Source organism: Lacerta agilis, chromosome 3, assembly GCF_009819535.1.
Source record: "Lacerta agilis isolate rLacAgi1 chromosome 3, rLacAgi1.pri, whole genome shotgun sequence".
Classification (NCBI taxonomy): Eukaryota; Metazoa; Chordata; class Lepidosauria; order Squamata; family Lacertidae; genus Lacerta; species Lacerta agilis.
In genome coordinates, this window is record NC_046314.1 from 113044539 (window position 1) to 113063857 (window position 19319).

Below are 19319 nucleotides of genomic sequence, written 5' to 3' on the forward strand. Positions count from 1 at the left end.
TGATCTTGAACTGGTCCGAGTCTCATGCTCTACGGACTGAGAAATATAAGAACATAACGAGAACATTAACAGATCAGGCCAACCCCCTGTCGGATATATCTGAATAAAAAGGTAAACGGACCCCTGACCATCAGGTCCAGTCGTGTCCGACTCTGGGGTTGCGGCGCTCATCTCGTTCTATAGGCCGAGGGAGCCGGCGTTTGTCCGTAGACAGCTTCCGGGTCATGTGGCCAGCATGACAAAGCTGCTTCTGGCGAACCAGGGCAGCGCACGGAAACGCCGTTTACCTTCCCGCTGGAGCGGTCCCTATTTATCTACTTGCACTTTGACATGCTTTCGAACTGCTAGGTGGGCAGGAGCTGGGACCGAGCAACGGGAGCTCACCCCGTCGCGGGGATTCGAACTGCTGACCTTCTGATCAGCAAGCCCAAGAGGCTCAGTGGTTTAGACCACAGCGCCACCTGGGTCCCTATTATATCTGAATAAATGGAGATAAAAAAAAGAGAGAGCTGTAGAAACTTATTAGGTTCTATAGAGAGTTTTTGTTGTTGTTGTTGTTGTTGTTGTTGTTGTTGGGGGTGGGTGGGTTCAGGAATGTGGGGCTTCCAATTCAACAACCAGTGGGTTGGTCTGGTTGCTGCCATGAGGGGTGCAGTTAGTGGTCGGAGCAGAAAACCAATTTTGTTTTAGAGGAGTGGAATAATTTAAAAAGATGTGAATGCCTTTGAGCAGATGTGCTTGGAACAGTCAGAGAACAAGAGACACTTATTCACTACTCCAAACCACTGGGATGTATGCTAAAGTTAAGTTTACGAAAAAGGTGGGCTGCTCTGGGTCAGAGTAAGACCTTTGGAGGCCCTGAACACTGAGAAGAAGATTACAGTGCCCACCACAGAAATAAATAAAAATAAAAAGGAATAAAAAAGGGGGGAGGAGTGTGGAATGTAAAGAAGACTAACAAAGTTCTGATTTCCCCCAAAATGACTAAGGTATTTTTAAAATAATAATAATAACAGGAACCTGGAAAACAGGTAGCTGCTTTATACCCAGTCAGAACCTTGGGTCCATCTAGCCCAGTAATGTCTACACTGACTGGTATCAGCTTTCCAGGGTTTCAGGCAAGGAGTCTCTTCTAGCCCCTACGTGGAGATACCATTGGGGATTAAATTTGGGAGTTTCTGCATGCAAAGCAGATTATATAATTTAGCACTGGGGATGTTCCAGAGCTGGGAGGAGGAAACAGAGGAGGAAGTGATCTAGCGCATTCTTTGCACCTGTGCTTTTGCAAAAGGTACCCAGACGAATAAAGTCAGCACAGGCTGCTGGGCTAGGTGGGCCTTGGACCGGATCCAGCCCCATGGGGCTCTTGTGATGTTCTTAGGAAAGCTGGCATGGAGGAACAGAACGGAACGGAAAGGAACCGTGCTATGATGGAGACCGGCTTTCCTTATGTTCTGAAATAACTCAGGGGGGGGGGGATGGCGTGGGAAATATCCAGTGCTCCTGCTTGCAGCAGGGCATCATCGGGGCTGTTGGCATAGCCAGGGGGATGTGTGCAGGAAGAAGACCCCCCCCCCCTCAACCGCTTAGGAGTTGGGTCACATCCACGTTCCAAAGGAAGAAACCTGGAGCGGGGGGTGTCTCCTTGGAGAAGGCGCCTCCAGAGCAGGCCTTACGCTCCGCAGGTAGAGAGGCAGGCATAAGGAAGCAGCCGGTGTAGGCTGCGCGCATCCCGGAGGGCGCCCCTCGCCCCCTTGCGGAGGGCGCCCGGAAGCACACATCTCCACCCCCAGCCATCCACCCGCACCGCGGGAGGCCTCTCCGGGCCAGGGGGGCGCCTAGCGCGGCGTCGCAGGGGCCGCCTCTCCCGGGATGGACCAGGCGAGGGACACAGAGGCGCGCGTGGCGGGGGCTGCAAAGCAGCCAAAGCGGCCTGGGCGGGCGGGCCTAGGGGCTTCTTCTCGGCCGTGGCGGACGTGCTAGCCGGTGTGTCCGGTGGTCGCCTTCCTCCTCCTCCTCCTCCTCCTCCTCGGCTGAGCGCCTGGCGGCTCTTCCCCAGCGCTGGCACTAGGGGTCCCCTAGCCAGCCAGCCTGCCTGCCTGCCAGCCCCTTCCTGTGCGGCGGCGGCGGCGGTGGCGGCGGCTGCTGCTTGCGGGTCTGAGCAGAGGAGGAGGCGGCGAGCGCGAGCAGGCGGGCAGTGGGGAGGGGAGATGGGGGGCCCGGCCGGTCTGTAGCGCCTCCCCCCTCCTCCCCCGGAAGCGGAGGGGAAAGCAGGAGGAGGAGGGCGGCGGCGGCGGAGGAGGCGGCCGTGGGTGGCGGCGGTGGCGGCGGGGAGGGCATCCCGAGCCCTGTGGCCGGAGGGGGCCCGGGAGGCGGGAGGGAGGGGCGGCAGGAAGGAAGCGGCGGGGAGGAGGAGAAGGAGGAGGAGGAGGCGGCCGGGGAAGGAGGAGGAGGAGGAGGAGGGAGGGGAGGCAGGCGGCCGGGCAGGCGGCGGCGGCGGCGGAGGGAGCCGGGCTGCCGGCCCGGGCAGCAGCGGGGGAGCCCGGTGGCGGCGGCGGCGGTGGAGGAGGCGGCGGAGGCGGCGGGGGGGCCCGGCGGCGGAGGTGATGGCGGCCAAGTCGGACGGCAGCGGCTTCTCGCAGCTGCACAACCTAGACGACCACCACCATCACCACCACCACCATCATCACCACCTGGCCGGGGGGGCCGCCGCCGCCGCTGCCGCCGCCGCGGGCCAGGGGGGCTGCGGTGGTGGCGGAGGCGGCGGCGGCGGGAGCTCGGACGACGAGGCCGGCGGGAGCAGCTCCATGCACATCTGCCACTGCTGCAACACGTCGTCGTGCTACTGGGGCTGCCGGAGCGCCTGCCTGCGCAGCCTGCTGGGCCGGGGGGCCGGAGGAAGCGGGTCGGGGGCCGGAGCCACCGACCCGCTGGCGCCGGGGGCCGGAGGTGGCGGAGGAGGAAGCGGCGGCGGAGGCGGCGACGGGCCGTCGGCGGCGGGGCTGGCGGTGGAGCGGCCGTGGCTGGACTGCCTGTGGATCGTGCTCGCTCTCTTGGTGCTGGTGGGCGACGTGGGCACCGACCTCTGGCTCGCCCTCGACCACTACGGCCGCCGCGACTACCTGTGGTGCGGCCTGACGCTGGCCTTCGTGCTGCTTCCCTCCGTGCTGGTGCAGATCCTCAGCTTCCGATGGTTCGTGCAGGACTACACCGGAGGAGGCCTGGGCGCCGTGCAGGGCCTCACCAGCCGAGGGCCTCCCATGATGGGATCCGTCGGGGCCGGCCGCCGCGCCGGGCATCGCCACTACCACGGCGCCGGGGGCACGCCCGGAGCTCAGCGCCTCTGCAGGCTCTCCGTCTGGATTTGGCAGTCCGTCATTCACCTGCTGCAGATGGGACAGGTCTGGAGGTAAGCGGGCTGGCGGGGCGGGTGGGGTAGGGTGGGGGGCTCTCTGCAGGTGGGTGGGAGAGAAGGCTGGTTAGGCTTCTGTCGTATATCCCCCTCCCAAATATATGTATGTATGTACATGGAGGCAGGTTGGACAAGGCCAGCCTCCAAATGGCAGGTGGAGGAAGGATGACCTCAAAGGGTTATTGGATGCACTCAGGTAAAGGTGTTCTATTCCCCCCCCCCCCAATGAGGGCTTTTGAAGAAGGGAGCAAGATCCCCCCCCTTCCAAGTAGATGGTCAGGAGAGTGACCCTCACCACTTCTCAGAAGGGCATGAGGGACAGTGGTGGGGGAGGCAAGAGGGAGGCCCTACCCCACTTTGCACCCCAGGAAAGGGTGACCCCCCTCCTTCCTTTTTGCACCTGGAGGGTAAGGGAAAGGAGGAAGGCAGACAGGTGACAGGTGGAGCAAGGTGATTTCCCTGCAGAAGCTTGAGTAGGACTGTTTCATGAGCTTATTCCTAGAGAGAAGGAAGACCCAGGCCTGTGGGGGGGGAGAGATATGTGCACTCCCCCTCCTGTCTCTACATGCATCTGCTGGAGTCATGAGAGAGACTGGGGATGTATGCCTGCCCCCCCCTTCCTGAAACACAGGTAGGGAAAGGTGATCACATCTTCTGATTCAAGAGCTTCTGGAGCAATGGGAGGCCAGCCTCCAGAATTTGGGTGAGCTAGTCTTAGCATTCACTGTGGTAAAGGATACTGGCTTAACCCTCTTTCAGAATATTTCCTGTATTCACTATGAGGAAATAGGATACCAGAATAAACAGATGAACAGGTTAGAGTAAACATGTACCTGGAGCCCTCTCCCCTCCCCCACCTTTTTTTTTTGCAAAGGAAGCACACACAGTATATAATTGGGTGTAGCAGGAAAAGGGGGTACTTTCAATCCACACCTAGTCAATACCTATTCCCAAACTTAATCCCCATCCCCACCCCCACCCCAAAAAGCAGCAATACTCACCTCCCAGATTGCGCTAGTGCAGTTGGGATATTTAAAGAAGGAAGGTAATTGCACACTGCTATATAAGTTTCATGGATATTGGGGTGAGGAGGGATTTCCCCCCCTCCCAAAGACTGAGGTCACCCCATAAGAGAGGACCCATGGGTATAAGTTGCCCTTGGATACTGGCACAGAGGAGAGGTTATATTCTGGGACAATTGGCAGGCTCAAGGGCATCGCCACAAAGCAGGTCACCTGAAGAAGACATCTGGCCAAGTGTCTTTAGATCTAGTCTGGAGAGAAAGGGTATCATTTTGTACAGGTGGACATAGGGAGGACTGCCCCACCAACATAATTGTGGGGTGGAGAATTTGGCATTCTCCAAGGCTTGGAGATGGAGAGGATAGGAAGTTGAAGGATAGGAAGGCCAGCCACTGGTCCTCTACACTACTGCTGTACTACAATTCCCATCACACACACACCTGGACCATTGGTCATCATGCTAGAAGGGGCTGATGGGGGTTGGAGTCCAACAGCATCTGCAAGGCCTGAGAACCTTGTCACCTTGTGGGATGAAATGCTTTAGAAAAGCATGCCTTAAAGCCATCATAAGAGGTGAAAGACATCTCACCCTAGATGCATCCTGGGATGGTAGAAGTTTTGTAAGCATTTCCTGGAAGAGGCCTTTTTTTGGACCCTGGCCATACCTTGAACCCAAACATGCATTTATGGAGCCAGCTCTCTCTCTCTGTGTGTAAGAAGATTCACGTGGTGCTAATGCTCCTGTTGTGGTGAACTGCAGGTCAGGCTGCAACCTAGTTGTAGGTCCTGACCCACCAGTTGAGGACCCGTGGCCTGGGAGAAGTGGGAGGGGGGTACCTTCTCCCTTCAGCCCTCCTCCATTTGGAAGGCACCAAGGTTGTAACCCGGCACACGCTCCCTTGGGAAGGATGCCCCATTGGACAGAGGGGGCTCTACCCTTGAATAAGGAACAGCTGTGGGGTGCAAAAAGGAAAGTACCTTACCCCATATTTTTCTGGGGCTAGGAAACTGAATTTCCTTATGGTGTCTGCGTGTGGCGGAGAATATTTAAATGCATTTGTACCAGAGAGAGAGGAGAGAGAGAGAGAGAGAGAGAGAGAGCCATCGCAGAGGAGGAGAATGTGTCCTCCAGGATGGGCTTAAATGATTTGAGATGTCCAGATAAATTCTCTGCACATGCAAGTGTGAGCAGAAAGTAGGGCAAATGGGGGCTGGGAGTGATGGCTCCCTCCCTAAGACATGCACATAGTGGAGAGATAGAGGCATCTTTAAGGGGGCAGTGGAATTCAGAGTTGCAGGCACCAATGGGTGGTTTACCTCCCAAATGAAACATTATATATAGGCCCAGAAGGGCTCTCTCTCTCTCTCTCTCTCTCTCTCTCTCTCTCTCTACCTGCTATGCACACAGAGCAATGAGGGCCTTTAGGGCCAGCTATTCAAGAGAAGACCCAAACAGCAATATCCCAGAGAAAGTACCGATGCCCCAATCTGAACACCTGTACCTCTCATCTCACACTGGAGGGTGGCCACGGGTCTTCCCTGTTAGACAGCGCTCACGTGTGATTTGTGAATGTGGAGCTAGACTCCCTCCTCCCCCTCCCTGTCCTTACACCTCCCTCCCTCCTCCCCAAATTCCACCCACATGGTATGGCTACGTGAAACCTGGAGTAACGAGGAGGACAGTCGATGCTGCTGCTGGACAGAGGGGGAGCTCTAGGGTAGGGCTGGCTTCGGTTTTTTTTTTTTAGAGAGGAACTGTGGGAAAAGATGCAGAGGGTGTCCTGGAGAGACCTTTGCTAAGATGGGAAAGCTTTGCAGGGAGAAGATGGAGAAGAAATTGTCGGGGGGGGGCCTGCAATGAAGGCCTTTTTCGGTGCACCCACCCAGGCTTGCTCAGCACCTTCTTGTTTCCGCAAATGTGGCCATGCGTCTTACGTGCACATGTCGAACCCTCGGGGTTTTGCAAATTGAAATTAAAAGGAGGTGGTCATAGCAAGATGCCGAAGCGAATGATCTTTTCGTCTCAAGTTTTTTTGTGCGGAAATCTGAGCGCATGAGGCGTTCTGGAGAGACTCTGGGCTTACGTAATCCGAATCGGAGAGGGTAGAATAAAGTTTGAGAGATGAAATGGTTAGGAAGCCTCTCGCCTTAGAGATGTGCCTATGTGCGTACGTGGGTGCCTGCCCCTCCACATGTGTGCGCATGAAATTAGCAAGTGGAACAAACTGAGCTCTCTTCCTTGTAATCATTTTGTGTGTGTGTGTGTGTGTGTGTGTGTGTGATGAAGATGTCAAAAATATAAATAAACAGGAGGAGTTTAGGAGAAGGAAATGAAATGGAGGGTTAACCGATGTGTTCGTTTAATGACTGCCAGATATATATATATAGGGTGAAATAAGGAGGGTGGAGGGTTAGATTTTAACAATTTGAACTGGTTGAAGTGGGGAGGGGAGTGGGGAGATGGTTGATGCCCAGCAATGGTTTGATGCTGAGTGATGTACAGATTAATTGGAAGGGCTAAGACAGCCCCGGCAGAATTCTCTGGATTTGCTTTGAACCGATTTAAGATGGAGGCAGCCTCTTTGAGAGGGTAGGGAGAAGGCAGGTTGGTGCTGGTGTGTGTGTGTGTGGGGGGGTAACATCCAAGGGAGGGGGGATGGAGATTGCACAGCAAAGATCATTTGGAGGGGGGGTAATGAAGGAAGGAAGGCACCCGCTTGTGTGTTTGTAGGTTGTGTGAAATTGCAACCCTGGGAAAAACACAACGCTGAAAACAAGCATCACAGCAGCATAGATTTTCTTGCTTTCCCGAAATGTCATGCACACCTCTTCTTGCAGAGGAAATCCCTTTTTCATGGCCTTATTTTTTCCATGCTAGTGTGTTTAGGGGAAAGCAAGAAGGTTCCCCCCCCACACACACACACATTCCCCAAGAGATTTGTGCTTTGCTTGTGCCACGAGAAAAATGGATGTGTGCCAAGTTCGTTTCTGTGATGTACCCAAGCACCAACCACATGCGCCAGTCCTCAGTAGCCGCTGGAGTAAAACACGTGTCTGGCATGTTGTGGGTCTCATTTTTGGGGAGGCAAATGTGTGAGTGCTTGGTGGTGTGTAAGGAGAGGGCTGATCCCGATTCCACCTCCTTTCCCCACCCGCCCTCCCCAAAATCCTGTGCCACGTTGGAACAAATGGTGCTGGTGAGATCCTGGGGATCTGATGGCACCCCTGGATTCACGACACGGGGCCACACTGTGCGCTATTGCGCTGATCTCAGAGGCTCTGAATATTCGTTGCAACCAAGTCGAACACACCAAGAAAGGTTTTCCTCCAAACTTTGCTATCTGGAACGAGGGATGCGGGTGAAAACCGGCGTACGTTGGATCTTTCGCTATGGATTAGCAGAGGAAGCTCTGTTTGGAATCCCGGACAGCCGTCATATCTGTTGAACAAATGCGTAGAGGTAACCACCGTCAAGCTTTCGTGGTTGTCATTTTGTATATTCTTACTTTTTTTTGTAATGCCTCCTCACTGGCTGTTATGACCGTCATTTGAATTACTCCTGGATGCCGTGGTGTGGCTAATCCGCACAGACACTGTTTAAAGCTGCCTTTGCCAGCGGCTAAAATCTTTGCATATTGGACTGGTGAAACGTTTGCATTTGGAGAGGTTTGCTGGGGGGAGAGAGAGAGACCGGGGACTGACTCAGTTATTGCAAACGAATCAGTATCAAGCTTGCTTACCTTTCGTGGTGATTGTGGCGAACGGAGAGGGACGCTAGCTCACTGGTATGGCACTTGCTTCACACGCAGAAGGTCCTCAGTTCAATTTCCAGCCATGGCTGGGAATGTCCCCTGCCCTGAAGCCTCGGAGAAATGCTGCCAGTCAGTGCTGGCAGTATTGAGCTTGAAAGACAAAGGGGCTGACTCAGTTCAAGGGAGCTTCGTTGGCTCTTACATTTGCAAACTCAAGCGCATGCATGCTTATTCATAATACTTGCGTAGGGATGGATCTACAAACAACGCATGGGTTCTTTTGTAGGGAGGGTGACATTATAAATATATGAACTGAATTGTCTAACATGCTCTATAGAGGCATTGACCCTATTGCGAAAATCATTGTGTGATAGTAGAAATTTTTTTCTGGTGTCCGGAGCTTATGTGGTTGCAATCTTAAGGTTGCTCTTACAGAACGATCTAGGGATCTCTCACTGTGAATAGGGAATAGGCAGGGGGGGCAGTTTGCACGTCACTGTAAACTATGGGTAACAGTTTACTGGTCAATGCAAAAATCTGTGCCTGGGTGTCCAAATTGGGGGTCATGGTTTGTTTCACTCCAACAAGCCACATTCCCTGGTTCAAACATAATGCTAAGCAAGGGAATGTGGTCTGTTCTCCCCCAATGTGGTAGAAGTGAAAAGCAAAGAGTCCAGTACATGAGTATGCATGGTAAACTATGGTTTGCCATGACACGTGAATGATGCACGTCACTGTAAACTATGGGTAACAGTTTACTGGTCAATGCAAAAATCTGTGCCTGGGTGTCCAAATTGGGGGTCATGGTTTGTTTCACTCCAACAAGCCACATTCCCTGGTTCAAACATAATGCTAAGCAAGGGAATGTGGTCTGTTCTCCCCCAATGTGGTAGAAGTGAAAAGCAAAGAGTCCAGTACATGAGTATGCATGGTAAACTATGGTTTGCCATGACACGTGAATGATGCACGTCACTGTAAACTATGGGTAACAGTTTACTGGTCAATGCAAAAATCTGTGCCTGGGTGTCCAAATTGGGGGTTATGGTTTGTTTCACTCCAACAAGTGAAATGTCATCAAGGAAAGTCTTAGAAGACTTAAATATCGTCACAGCTGCGAGCAGAGCCTTTTTTCTGGAGGAAGTCAAGGGTACGCAGTACCAGAACCTCTTTTTTTTGTTGTGTTGCACTTCTGTTGCGTGGCAGTAAGTGTGGAGCTTGCTGTAATAAATTCATGGTGAGTACCTATTTTTCAAGGGAAAAAAAAATCACTGACTGCAAGTATGTTAGTAGCTGCAAGATTGTAATTCCTACCGTACAATATCAGTCGTTCAGTCGTGTCTGACTCTTCATGACCCCATGGACCAGAGCACGCCAGGCACCCCTATCCTCCACTGCCTCTCGCAGTTCGGCCAAACTCATGTTAGTAGCTTCGAGAACACTGTCCAACCATCTCATCCTCTGTCTTCCCCTTCTCCTTGTGCCCTCCATCTTTCCCAACAGCAGGGTCTTTTCCAGGGAGTCTTCCCTTCTCATGAGGTGGAAGTACTGGAACCTCAACTTCAGGATCTGTCCTTCTAGTGAGCACTCAGGGCTGATTTCTTTAAGAATGGATAGGTTTGATCTTTTTGCAGTCCATGGGACTCTCAAGAGTCTCCTCCAGCACCAGAATTCAAAAGCATCAATTCTTCGGCGATCAGCCTTCTTTATGGTCCAGCTCTCACTTCCGTACATTACTACTGGGAAAACCATGGACAAACTCCATGGACAAATATTACTATAGTATACAATCATTTTCAAGATTGGTTTTCGTTATGTATTATATGCTGTGTATTAGTATCATAGAATCTGTTGTATGGTTGATAAAATTAATTTTAAAAGATTGCCGTATGGAAACTTATCTTTGATTGAGCAAAGTTATTTCATGTGGCTGGTTAGTCACACTGTTATTCCGCATGTAAGCTGCAGTTGAAATTCCCTCTTCCCTTCCCACAAATGCCTTAAAAAAAAAAAAGTTTTCCATATGTTTTAAGATTCTTGAAGATGAAACTCCCCCCCCCCACTCCCATTATATGGCTGCAAATTTGTACTCAGTTGCATTTGAGGAACTCCTGTGGGGAAGGGAATGTGGGGAGGGTCAGAGCCTTCATAAAACATCTCTACCTGACTGTGAAAACTGGAGATTATTCAATGAAGGCCCGGCCACACCCAAGTTACATTTGCCAATAGGAATAAGGGGTGCAGTGCCGAATGATAACACATCATGGGCACTCCTGAGATAGGTAAAGGTAAACGTAAGGTAAAGGACCCCTGGAAAGTTAAGTCCAGTCAAAGGCGACTATGGGGTTGCGGCACTCATCTCGCTTTCAGGCCGAGGGAGCTGGCGTTTGCGTGGCAATGTCCCTCCCTCCCAGATGTATTATGACACATGAGACATTGTATCGATTTTAATGGGCGTAAAGGCCACAACTTTATTGATTACGGATGTTGAGCAGTATTGGCTTAGGCATTGGACCCTAACCACTATATCGGACCCCAACCCGGGTGTTGGAGGTCTGTGAAGGGTTAACCGCCGAGGGGAGCCCCACTGATGCTTATCAAGGGGAACTCCCCTTGTAATCACCGTTGGGGCGTGGCTTAGGCCCTAACCTCCCTAGGCTCCCCTTCTCACCTCTATTGGTGTTATCCAATGCCTAACTGCCAAACCAATGAAGCTGGGGGCAGAGATGGAGAGGGGGAAAGATTCCCGCCGTCTCCTAGTTAAAGGGATGCCCAGCCACGCCCCTCGGCCAACCGGATTGGTCGGCCTTCAGGGGGGAGCAGCAGGAATCCAGCCAATTGCGCAAGGGCTGTGTATCAGCCCCTGCGCGCGTGTTCTGGACGTGACGCCCGCAACGCCACCTCCTGCTCATGGGCGGAAGTGGCTTTGTCCACAGACAGCTTTCCAGGTCATGTGGCCAGCATGATTAAACCGCTCCTGGCGCACGGAGGACCGTGAAGAGTGCCAGAGCGCACGGAAACGCCGTTCACCTTCCTGCCGCAGCAGCACCTGTTTATCTACTTGCACTGGTGTGCTTTCGAACTGCTAGGTTGGCAGGAGCTGGGACAGAGCAACGGGAGCTCACCTTTCGATCGGCAAGCCCAAGAGGCTCAGTGGTTTAGACCACAGCGCCACTGCAAGCTTGGCCAGCTTCTATGGTGGCCAAGACTTTGGAACTCCCTCCCGAGACTGGCTTCCTCTTTGTTGCCCTTCTGCTGGCAGGTGAAGACTTTCTTGTTCCAACAGGCTATTGGGAATATATTGCTTTTAATGAAAGGGCTGGAGCCATGTGGCTTTTACTGTAATTATTTGTTTGGTTTTAATACGGTGTGTAGTTTTAACCCTTCCGTTTTAAATTGTTTTTTCCCTGTGTTTTTAGCTGTTCTCATTTTTATCTCTAAACTGCCTGGGGGGGGGGAGGCAGGGTACAAATTGTGGGCATCCTTCTGATGTAGTGGTTAAGAGCGGTAGACTCATAATCTGGTGAACCGGGTTCGTGTCTCCACTCCTCCACATGCAGCTGCTGGGTGACCTTGGGCTAGTCACACTTCTCTGAAGTCTCTCAGCCCCACTCACCTCACAGAGTGTTTGTTGTGGGGGAGGAAGGGAAAGGAGAATGTTAGCCGCTATGAGACTCCTTCAGGTAGTGAAAAGCGGGATATCAAATCCAAACTCCTCTTCTTCTTCTTCTTCTTCTTCTTCTTCTTCTTCTATCTCGAGAGACAATGGAATGAGCCTTCAGGGGTGAAGTTAAACCATTGCGTTAGCAACACTGACGTGACCTCACCTGGGCAGTATGTATGGAGGTCCTGGGCTACCCAGATGACAAGACCACCCTCTCGACCTTGCTGATGTGGTTCAAAGGGAAGGAGAACAAGACGTTTGGCACAAGCTTGGCTGCAGGAGTTGCTGGAAGGAGGCGTGCAATTGCCATCCAAATGTCTTGGGGACTCTGGATTTGTGTAGGCTTTACTCCTTAGCTTTCTCTTCTCCTGACGATATCCCACAAAGCAGCGGTGGTTGAGGAGCAGAGTTTTCCTTCTCCTAAGTGGGCTACCTTCCCAGGCAGACGCGCCTCATTCGTTCCAGGTGTATAATCATATACAGTGGTACCTTGGTTCTCAAACTTAATCCGTTCCAGAAGTCTGTTCCCAAACCAAAGCGTTCCAAAACCAAGGCGCGCTTTCCCATAGAAAGTAATGCAAAACGAATTAATCCATTCCAGACTTTTAAAAACAACCCCTAAAACGTCAATCTAACATGAATTTTACTATATAACGAGGCCATTGATCCACAGAACAAAAGCAATAATCAATGTACTATACTATAAAATAAATAAGACAGTTTTGTAGATGATAAAAATTAAAATTATTATTATTTCCTTACCTGCACTGATGATAGTCATTGTTTGGATGGGAGGGGGGCTTTTATCCATTTCCACAGTCGCACATTAAATCAATCAGTAGCTGAACTGGGTTTCACACAGTCGCAAAAACAAATCAACTGAAAAATCCTCAAAAACAAAAATACAAAATAAACAGCAAAAACAAAAGCGCCGAACTTAATCCATTCCAGAAGTCCGTTTGAATTCCGAAATGCTCTAAAACGAAGGCACAGCTTCTGATTGGTGCAGGCGCCCCAGAAACAATAGCCGACAGCTGCATTGGACGTTCGGCTTCCGAAAAACGTTCAAAAACCGGAACACTTCTGGGTTTTCGTCATTTGGGAACCAAGGTGTTTGAGAACCAAGGGAGCACTGTACTGCAATCGTCGTTGTCATCGTCATCATGCATTCACGCCCCCCTCTCTATCCAGGCAAGCAGGAGAGCTTAGCAGTTTTCAAGGACACTTCCCATCCAGGCATTCCAAGTGTCAAACAAGTCCCATGAGGGGTGTGGCTTGGGGAGACTTCTGAGGGCCAGATAAAGATGTCTGGAGGGCCATATTCATTCCCTGGGACTGAGTTCCTCCTACTGTATTATAGAGGGCAAAAGTAAAGCATCGTCATGAGTAGATGGCAGCCTCCCCAGATTTCTGCTGCCGGCCCCAAACGCCTTCCTTTGCTCAGAGGAAGGGAATACGTTGTCCTGTATCAGCCACCCCAAAGTGGCACGCGGGTTCTTCGTTTCTCAAGCGGGTCCACCTTTTGTTTAAGCCGCGGCCGCAAGTAGGTTAGTGGGTCATAATTTGCTCTGTCCTGAAAAACATAAGAAGTTTAGCTTTCAGCGGAGGCCGTATAATTTAATCCCCCTTCAGTCAGCGGCAGATTGCGGGCGTGGTGTGTCCAGAACGATGGGGATTCCCAGCTGCCCTTCTGGTGGACAGTCGCTGGAGGGAATCCCTCTCAGTCTACGTTTGAAGGTGCTACGGTTCTAGCGTTGGCAAATGCTCATGTGCTCGCGTGCAACCCCAGGATGAGACCTGGGTCACAAAACCTGCCCTGTGGGGTGGCAATCCCCCTGCTCGTGTGTAGAAAGGAGGACAGGGCCATCTTTTCTGCTTCAAAGCTGAATGTTGGGACGGATAATTATCTTTACACAGCACAGAGCTAAACCATGGAATTCGCTCCTGCCTGGATGGATTTAAAGAAGTCTTGGGCAAATTCATGGAGGAGAGGGCTACCAATGGTGGCTAGCCACAATGGCTGTGCTCTGTCTCCATGGTTGGACACAGTAATTCTTGTGAATATCAGTTGTTGGAAGCCACAGGAGGGAAAAGGGCTCTTGTGTTTGGATCCTGCTTATGGCTGTGCCACAGGCATCTGGTTGAGTCTTGGTCCAGTTGGCCATTGGCACTGGTCCATCAGTCTCTGCCTTTGCTTTTTGAATGACAACTCAGAACAGCAATTCACTAGTACCTCTTCACACAATGCGTATTCTATTCGTGAGATTTGCTGCCATGATATAGTTTCGGCTGTGGGTTTAGAAGGCCGTTAGCCACGATGCCTCTGCAGAACCTCCACATCCAAAAGTAGTCTATCTCTGAATACCAGTTGAAGGGGAGGGGACAAACAGGCAGGGGGTGTCATTCATGCTTTGCTTTGGGGCTTCCCCAAGGCATCCACCTACCACTTTGCAAAGCCAGGTGGGTCAGCTTTTGCCAACCTGATGCACACGTTGGCGGGGCCTGATGGGACTTGTAGTCCAGAAAATCTGGAGGATTGTTGGCCAAGGTTGGAGCCGTTGTCTTCTTCCTATATTCTGCTGCTCAGCTGTACAGAATTGTCTCCAAACACATTTGTTCTCAGTTTCTTCTAGGTTTCAAACAATTAACATAGAGGCGTTCAGGCAGGTGAGGTTGTAAACATTTTTGCGGGACATTACATTATCAGGCTCCTTTGCAAAGTCAAACGTTTCCAGTTTACTTCCTGATCCAAAAAGATTCAGGGAATGGGGGAAGGTGGAAATAATACTTGTGTGTTTACAAAAAAAAAAAAAAAACTTACTCGCCATGATTTACGAGGGTAATAAAAGCAAAGAATGAAAAAATAAATAAAGCAGGATTATGCTCCTCTAGAAAGGGTCTTCATCTTCTTCTTTGGCGATCCCTCGTAGCCGAGTAAGATTGTTTTCCATGAACACGGTTTTAACAAAGAGTGTGTAAGTGACTGTGGAGGCCAATTCTGGATCCACATGTCCTTCCACAGTGGGGACGTAGGCTTCCGGGTGGGAGTTGATTGTGGTTTGCCAAACGTGCCTTCCTCTTAGCACATTTCTCCCTTTTGTCCTGAGTTCGAGTGTCTTCAAAGCCCATGGCACCTCTGGTAAAGGCAGTTCTCCAACTGGAGCGCTCGCAGGCCAGTGTTTCCCAGTTGTCAGTGTTCATACTACATTTTTAAAGATTTGCCTTGAGGAAGTCTTTGAACCTCTTTTGTTGACCACCAGCATTACGCTTTCCATTTTTAAGTTCGGAATAGAGTAGTTGCTTTGGAAGACGATAATCAGGCATCCGCACAACATGACCGGTCCAACGAAGTTGATGTTGAAGAATCATCGCTTCAATACTGGTGATCTTTGCTTCTTCCAGTACACTGGTATTAGTTCGCCTGCCTTCCCAAGTGATGTGTAAAAATTTTCAGAAACACCATTGATGGAATCTTTCGAGCAGTTGGAGAAGGCGTTTATAAGTGGTCCACGTTTCACAAGCATACAGTAAGGTTGGGAGTACAATAAAGTGTACTGTTGATCCAAGCAGTAAATTAGAAAACAAAGCTGCATCAAGTTGATCCTAGGCAATGGAGTGGCATGGACTTTGGAACTCCCTGCCTGTTGACAGCAGGCAGGTGCCTTCGCAGTAGTCTTTTCAGCTCCTGCTTAAAATATTTTTCCTTATGCAAGCCTGTCCACAGATTTTAACCACCTTTTTGAACATTTCAATACTTTTTTTAAACAGCCCCTGGATAATTTTAACGTTTTATTTTAAATTGTTTAAAAATTGCAATCATATGGTAGATACATTTTGTTAAATAAAATAAAAAAAAGAAATATTTGGAGGAAAGTGCTGAAATATTTGGAGGAAAGTGCCTGAAAATAAATGCAGTTGAGCCAGGTTGGGGGGGGGGGGGGTTTCCACAGCCACTCACCCTTGTCTATTATATTATATTATATTATATTATATTATATTATATTATATTATATTATATTATATTATATTATATTATATTATATTTATACCCCACCCATCTGGCTGGATTTCCCAGATGAGCTACAGAATTCTGAGCAAGTCGAAGTTTCTGAGTCATCTCCAAGGGCAGCTCCACACAGACTACATTGCAGCAGTCCAGACGAGAGGATAATTTCATGGATGGTCATTTCTTTTTGGTTGGTAAAGAACAGAAAAAGGTTGACACAAATAGGAAGGTCAGAAGGATAAGGGTGGAGAAAATAAGGGTGTGTGGGGGGGAGAACTTTATGAAATCACAAATGGTTTGGAACAGGATGAAAAGAGAACAGTGATTCATTCTTAAAATGGGACCACATGAGGTATGCCCAGTGAAATAGAAAAAGTGAAGGAAAAATACAAGTACTTTTTCACATGCTTTAAAAAATAGTCATAATTAAAATCATAATTAAGAAATTAAGCCAGCAACTTCCATTATAGAGATATGAAAACTTCCTGCACAGTATTTACTGATTCTGGTAGGTAGCTGTGATGATCTGATGTAGTTGAAATAAAAAAAAAATTAAAAAATTGTCCAGTAGCACCTTAGAGACCAATGAAGTCTGTTCTGGGTACGAGTTTCCGTGTGCATGAACACTTCTTCAGATACACTGAAACAGAAGTCACCAGACCCTTATATATAGTGGGAGGGCAGGGTGAGGTGTTTTTTTCCAGAAGGGTAAAAAACATCCTAAAGTTATTTTTGGTCATCCGCATGCTATCCCTTGCTTTTTTCCTGTAGGACTAATTGCAGTTGTTAGCAATCGCCAACAGGTTTACCATACTCAATGAATCACCCTTCTCCTGCTACCCTTCTGAGAAAAACTGCTCTGTATTGAGGGCCAGACTAGACGACTTTCAGCACCCTCCCCAGTACTTTGATCCTGTGATTCTTACTGCCCAGTTCACTGCTCTCCTCTGCGGTAAACTCACCAATCCACCTTAGGCAAGCAGCTTGGTCTCAGGCTCGGCAACCCTCAACCACAACTTGGGGATAATAATGATGACCCACTTTGCAAAGCGGGTTCTCCTTCATGGAGAGCATGTGGGGGCCAGCAAGTCACCCCTCTGTTGCTGGGCGGGATTGTACAGATGGCCACTGCTGTGATTGGGCTCTGGGTGTCGTTGGGGGGATTTCTATGTTGCGATTGTTGATGGACATCCCAGTGACTATATATTGCTTGGCTTGCAGCGTGATATATCTCTTTGCTGCGTGCATCGGATCACCCCCCCCCCTATTATTAGGGCTCTGCGTATGGCCTGTCATGGGGTTGTCTGCTTTTGGGGCAGGGGCCTGGTAGGAATTTTTCCATTTGGCTGATTGGCTGGTGCCACCTGGTTTTCGCCTACTGCATAGCAATTAGTCACAACTTGTAAGGTTGGCTGCTAGGCATTGGTTATTAATTGGTTGGTGGAGGGGCAGGGTTGGCTGTGGTTGCCCCTCCTATGCTGCAAAGGGGCAGGTTGGCTGTGGTTGCCCCTCCTATGCTTCTGCTGTGCGGGGAATTCCGTTAAAGGAATCCAGGGGCTCGCCATGCTTGTCCGTATCCCCCGGCCGGGGCCCAGGGCCCACGCAAGAGCCCCTGGGAGCATTAGGGGAGAACGGGCGCACATTCTCTCCCCAAAGTGTTTTCCCCTTTACTGACTCCACAGGTGGGTGGGTGTCAGTTCTGTCCCCAGCGAGACAGATAGTCTGAACCAATGCCTAAGCAACCACTCACATATTTTGTATTTTAATAAACTTGTGGCCAAAATTAGGCCAAAAACCTTAAACTTAAATTGCTGTGTGAAGTGTGCTTCATTTGAGGGGTGGTTTGGGGACCTCGACACACAAGGTTGTGGTAAGGGCTGCAACAAAAATAATGTACACAAAGAGCTCTGAGTGCTCTAAAAGCAGCCATATAGACGATAAGCACCAGCGACAACAGTAGTAGAATTATTAGCATCATCTCATCAAAGCTGTTTGTTTGGACTACGTTAATGACACATCTCCAGGCCTGATAGTGACTGTGGAAGGCATGCGTTTGGGCATTGCACGTGTATGCCTGAACGAGGAATGCTTTTAAAAACAACAACACAGCTCTGGAATGAATGGTGGAAGTGAAACCCTCAATATATTTAGAAGAATGGAGAATTGTTGCGCGCGAGCCAATCCCATGGTTTTCTTGGCTGAGCCTGCGATGTCTCATAGTCTCATGTGCCATATGGGGCAGGAGCCAGGATTCTGAATGGCCAGCCAGGGTGTCAGAGAAGACAGACAAGAAGAGGGAAATTCAGTCTGGGATCTGGCAAGTTGCAAAGGAGAGGCAGTGTGTGGGGAGAGGGGCAGGGAAGCAAGCTGTATGGTGTTGGGTGTTTGGCTCAGCTGCAATGATGGCGATGCTTGGGCAGCTCTGGGTGCGCCAGCAATGATGTTGCCTTGATGGAGGTGGACAGGATTGTGGCTCAGGGGTAAAGCACATTCTTTGTTTGCAGATGGTCTCAGGTTGAATTCCTGAATTCTCCAGGTAGGGCTTTTTCAGCAGGGGGCCGGTCCACTGTCCCTCAGACCTTGTGGGGGGCCAGACTATATTTTTTTGGGGGGGGAGGGAATGAATGAATTCCTATGCCCCGCAAATATCCCAGAGATGCATTTTAAATAAAAGCACACATTCTACTCATGTAAAAACACGCTGGTTCCCAGACTGTCCGTGGGCCGGATTTAGAAGGTGATTGGGCCACATCCGGCCCCCGGGCCTTAGTTTGGGGACCCCTGATCAAACCCATCAATGGGACGTCCTCAGCCAGGGACCTCTGGAGTGGTTGGCAAAATGGTTTAGAAGGGCTTCTGTGCGCTTTGCTTAATTTACAGAACTAACTTTGCTCGAAGCCTGGAGTGGAGTGTAAAAATGTCCTGAGTGGCCGTCAGCTTGGACATCTTTTAGAGGGAATTAGACAGACCCATGAAGAATAAGTCTGCTGATGTGGCTGTGATGGCTATGTTCAATATCCGCCATAGGCCCAGTGGCAGAGCTTCATTCTCTGGCACCTTCATTCCCAGCAGACAGACACCCACCCACCACTTCAGTCATGCCTGAACTCAAGTGGCTTTTGTGCAAGCTGTTTGCTTTTTTACGTTCTTACATCAATTGAAGGTGATCTGTGGAATATTCTATGAAATGTGGCCGACTTCGAAGACACTTGACTCGAGTCGCTCAATGTGAGGCTGGATTTGCACAATTGTTTACCACATTGAAACCTGCTGTTTTCTTAGCAGTGTTTTACACACAAGGAGAATAATGTACACACAAGCCTGGCAGATAATGCCTTCTGCAAAGCAGAAGATCTAGAGCAGGGGTAGGCAAACTAAGGCCCGTGGGCCAGATGCGGCCCCCATCACCTTCTAAAACCGGCCCGCGGACGGTCCAGGAATCAACGTGTTTTTACATGAGTAGAAT

At 50.2% G+C, this 19319-nt stretch overlaps 1 protein-coding gene across 1 annotated transcript in view; it reads left to right on the top strand.

Annotated features, from left to right (window-relative positions):
• Window positions 1–2606: 2606 nt before the first annotated feature.
• Window positions 2607–19319, top strand: part of XKR6 (XK related 6) — a 153185-nt gene continuing 136472 nt past the window's right edge. The window contains exon 1 of the mRNA XM_033145157.1: window positions 2607–3409. Within this exon, the coding sequence (XP_033001048.1) occupies window positions 2607–3409 (803 nt within the window). The remainder of the gene's footprint in view (window positions 3410–19319) is intronic.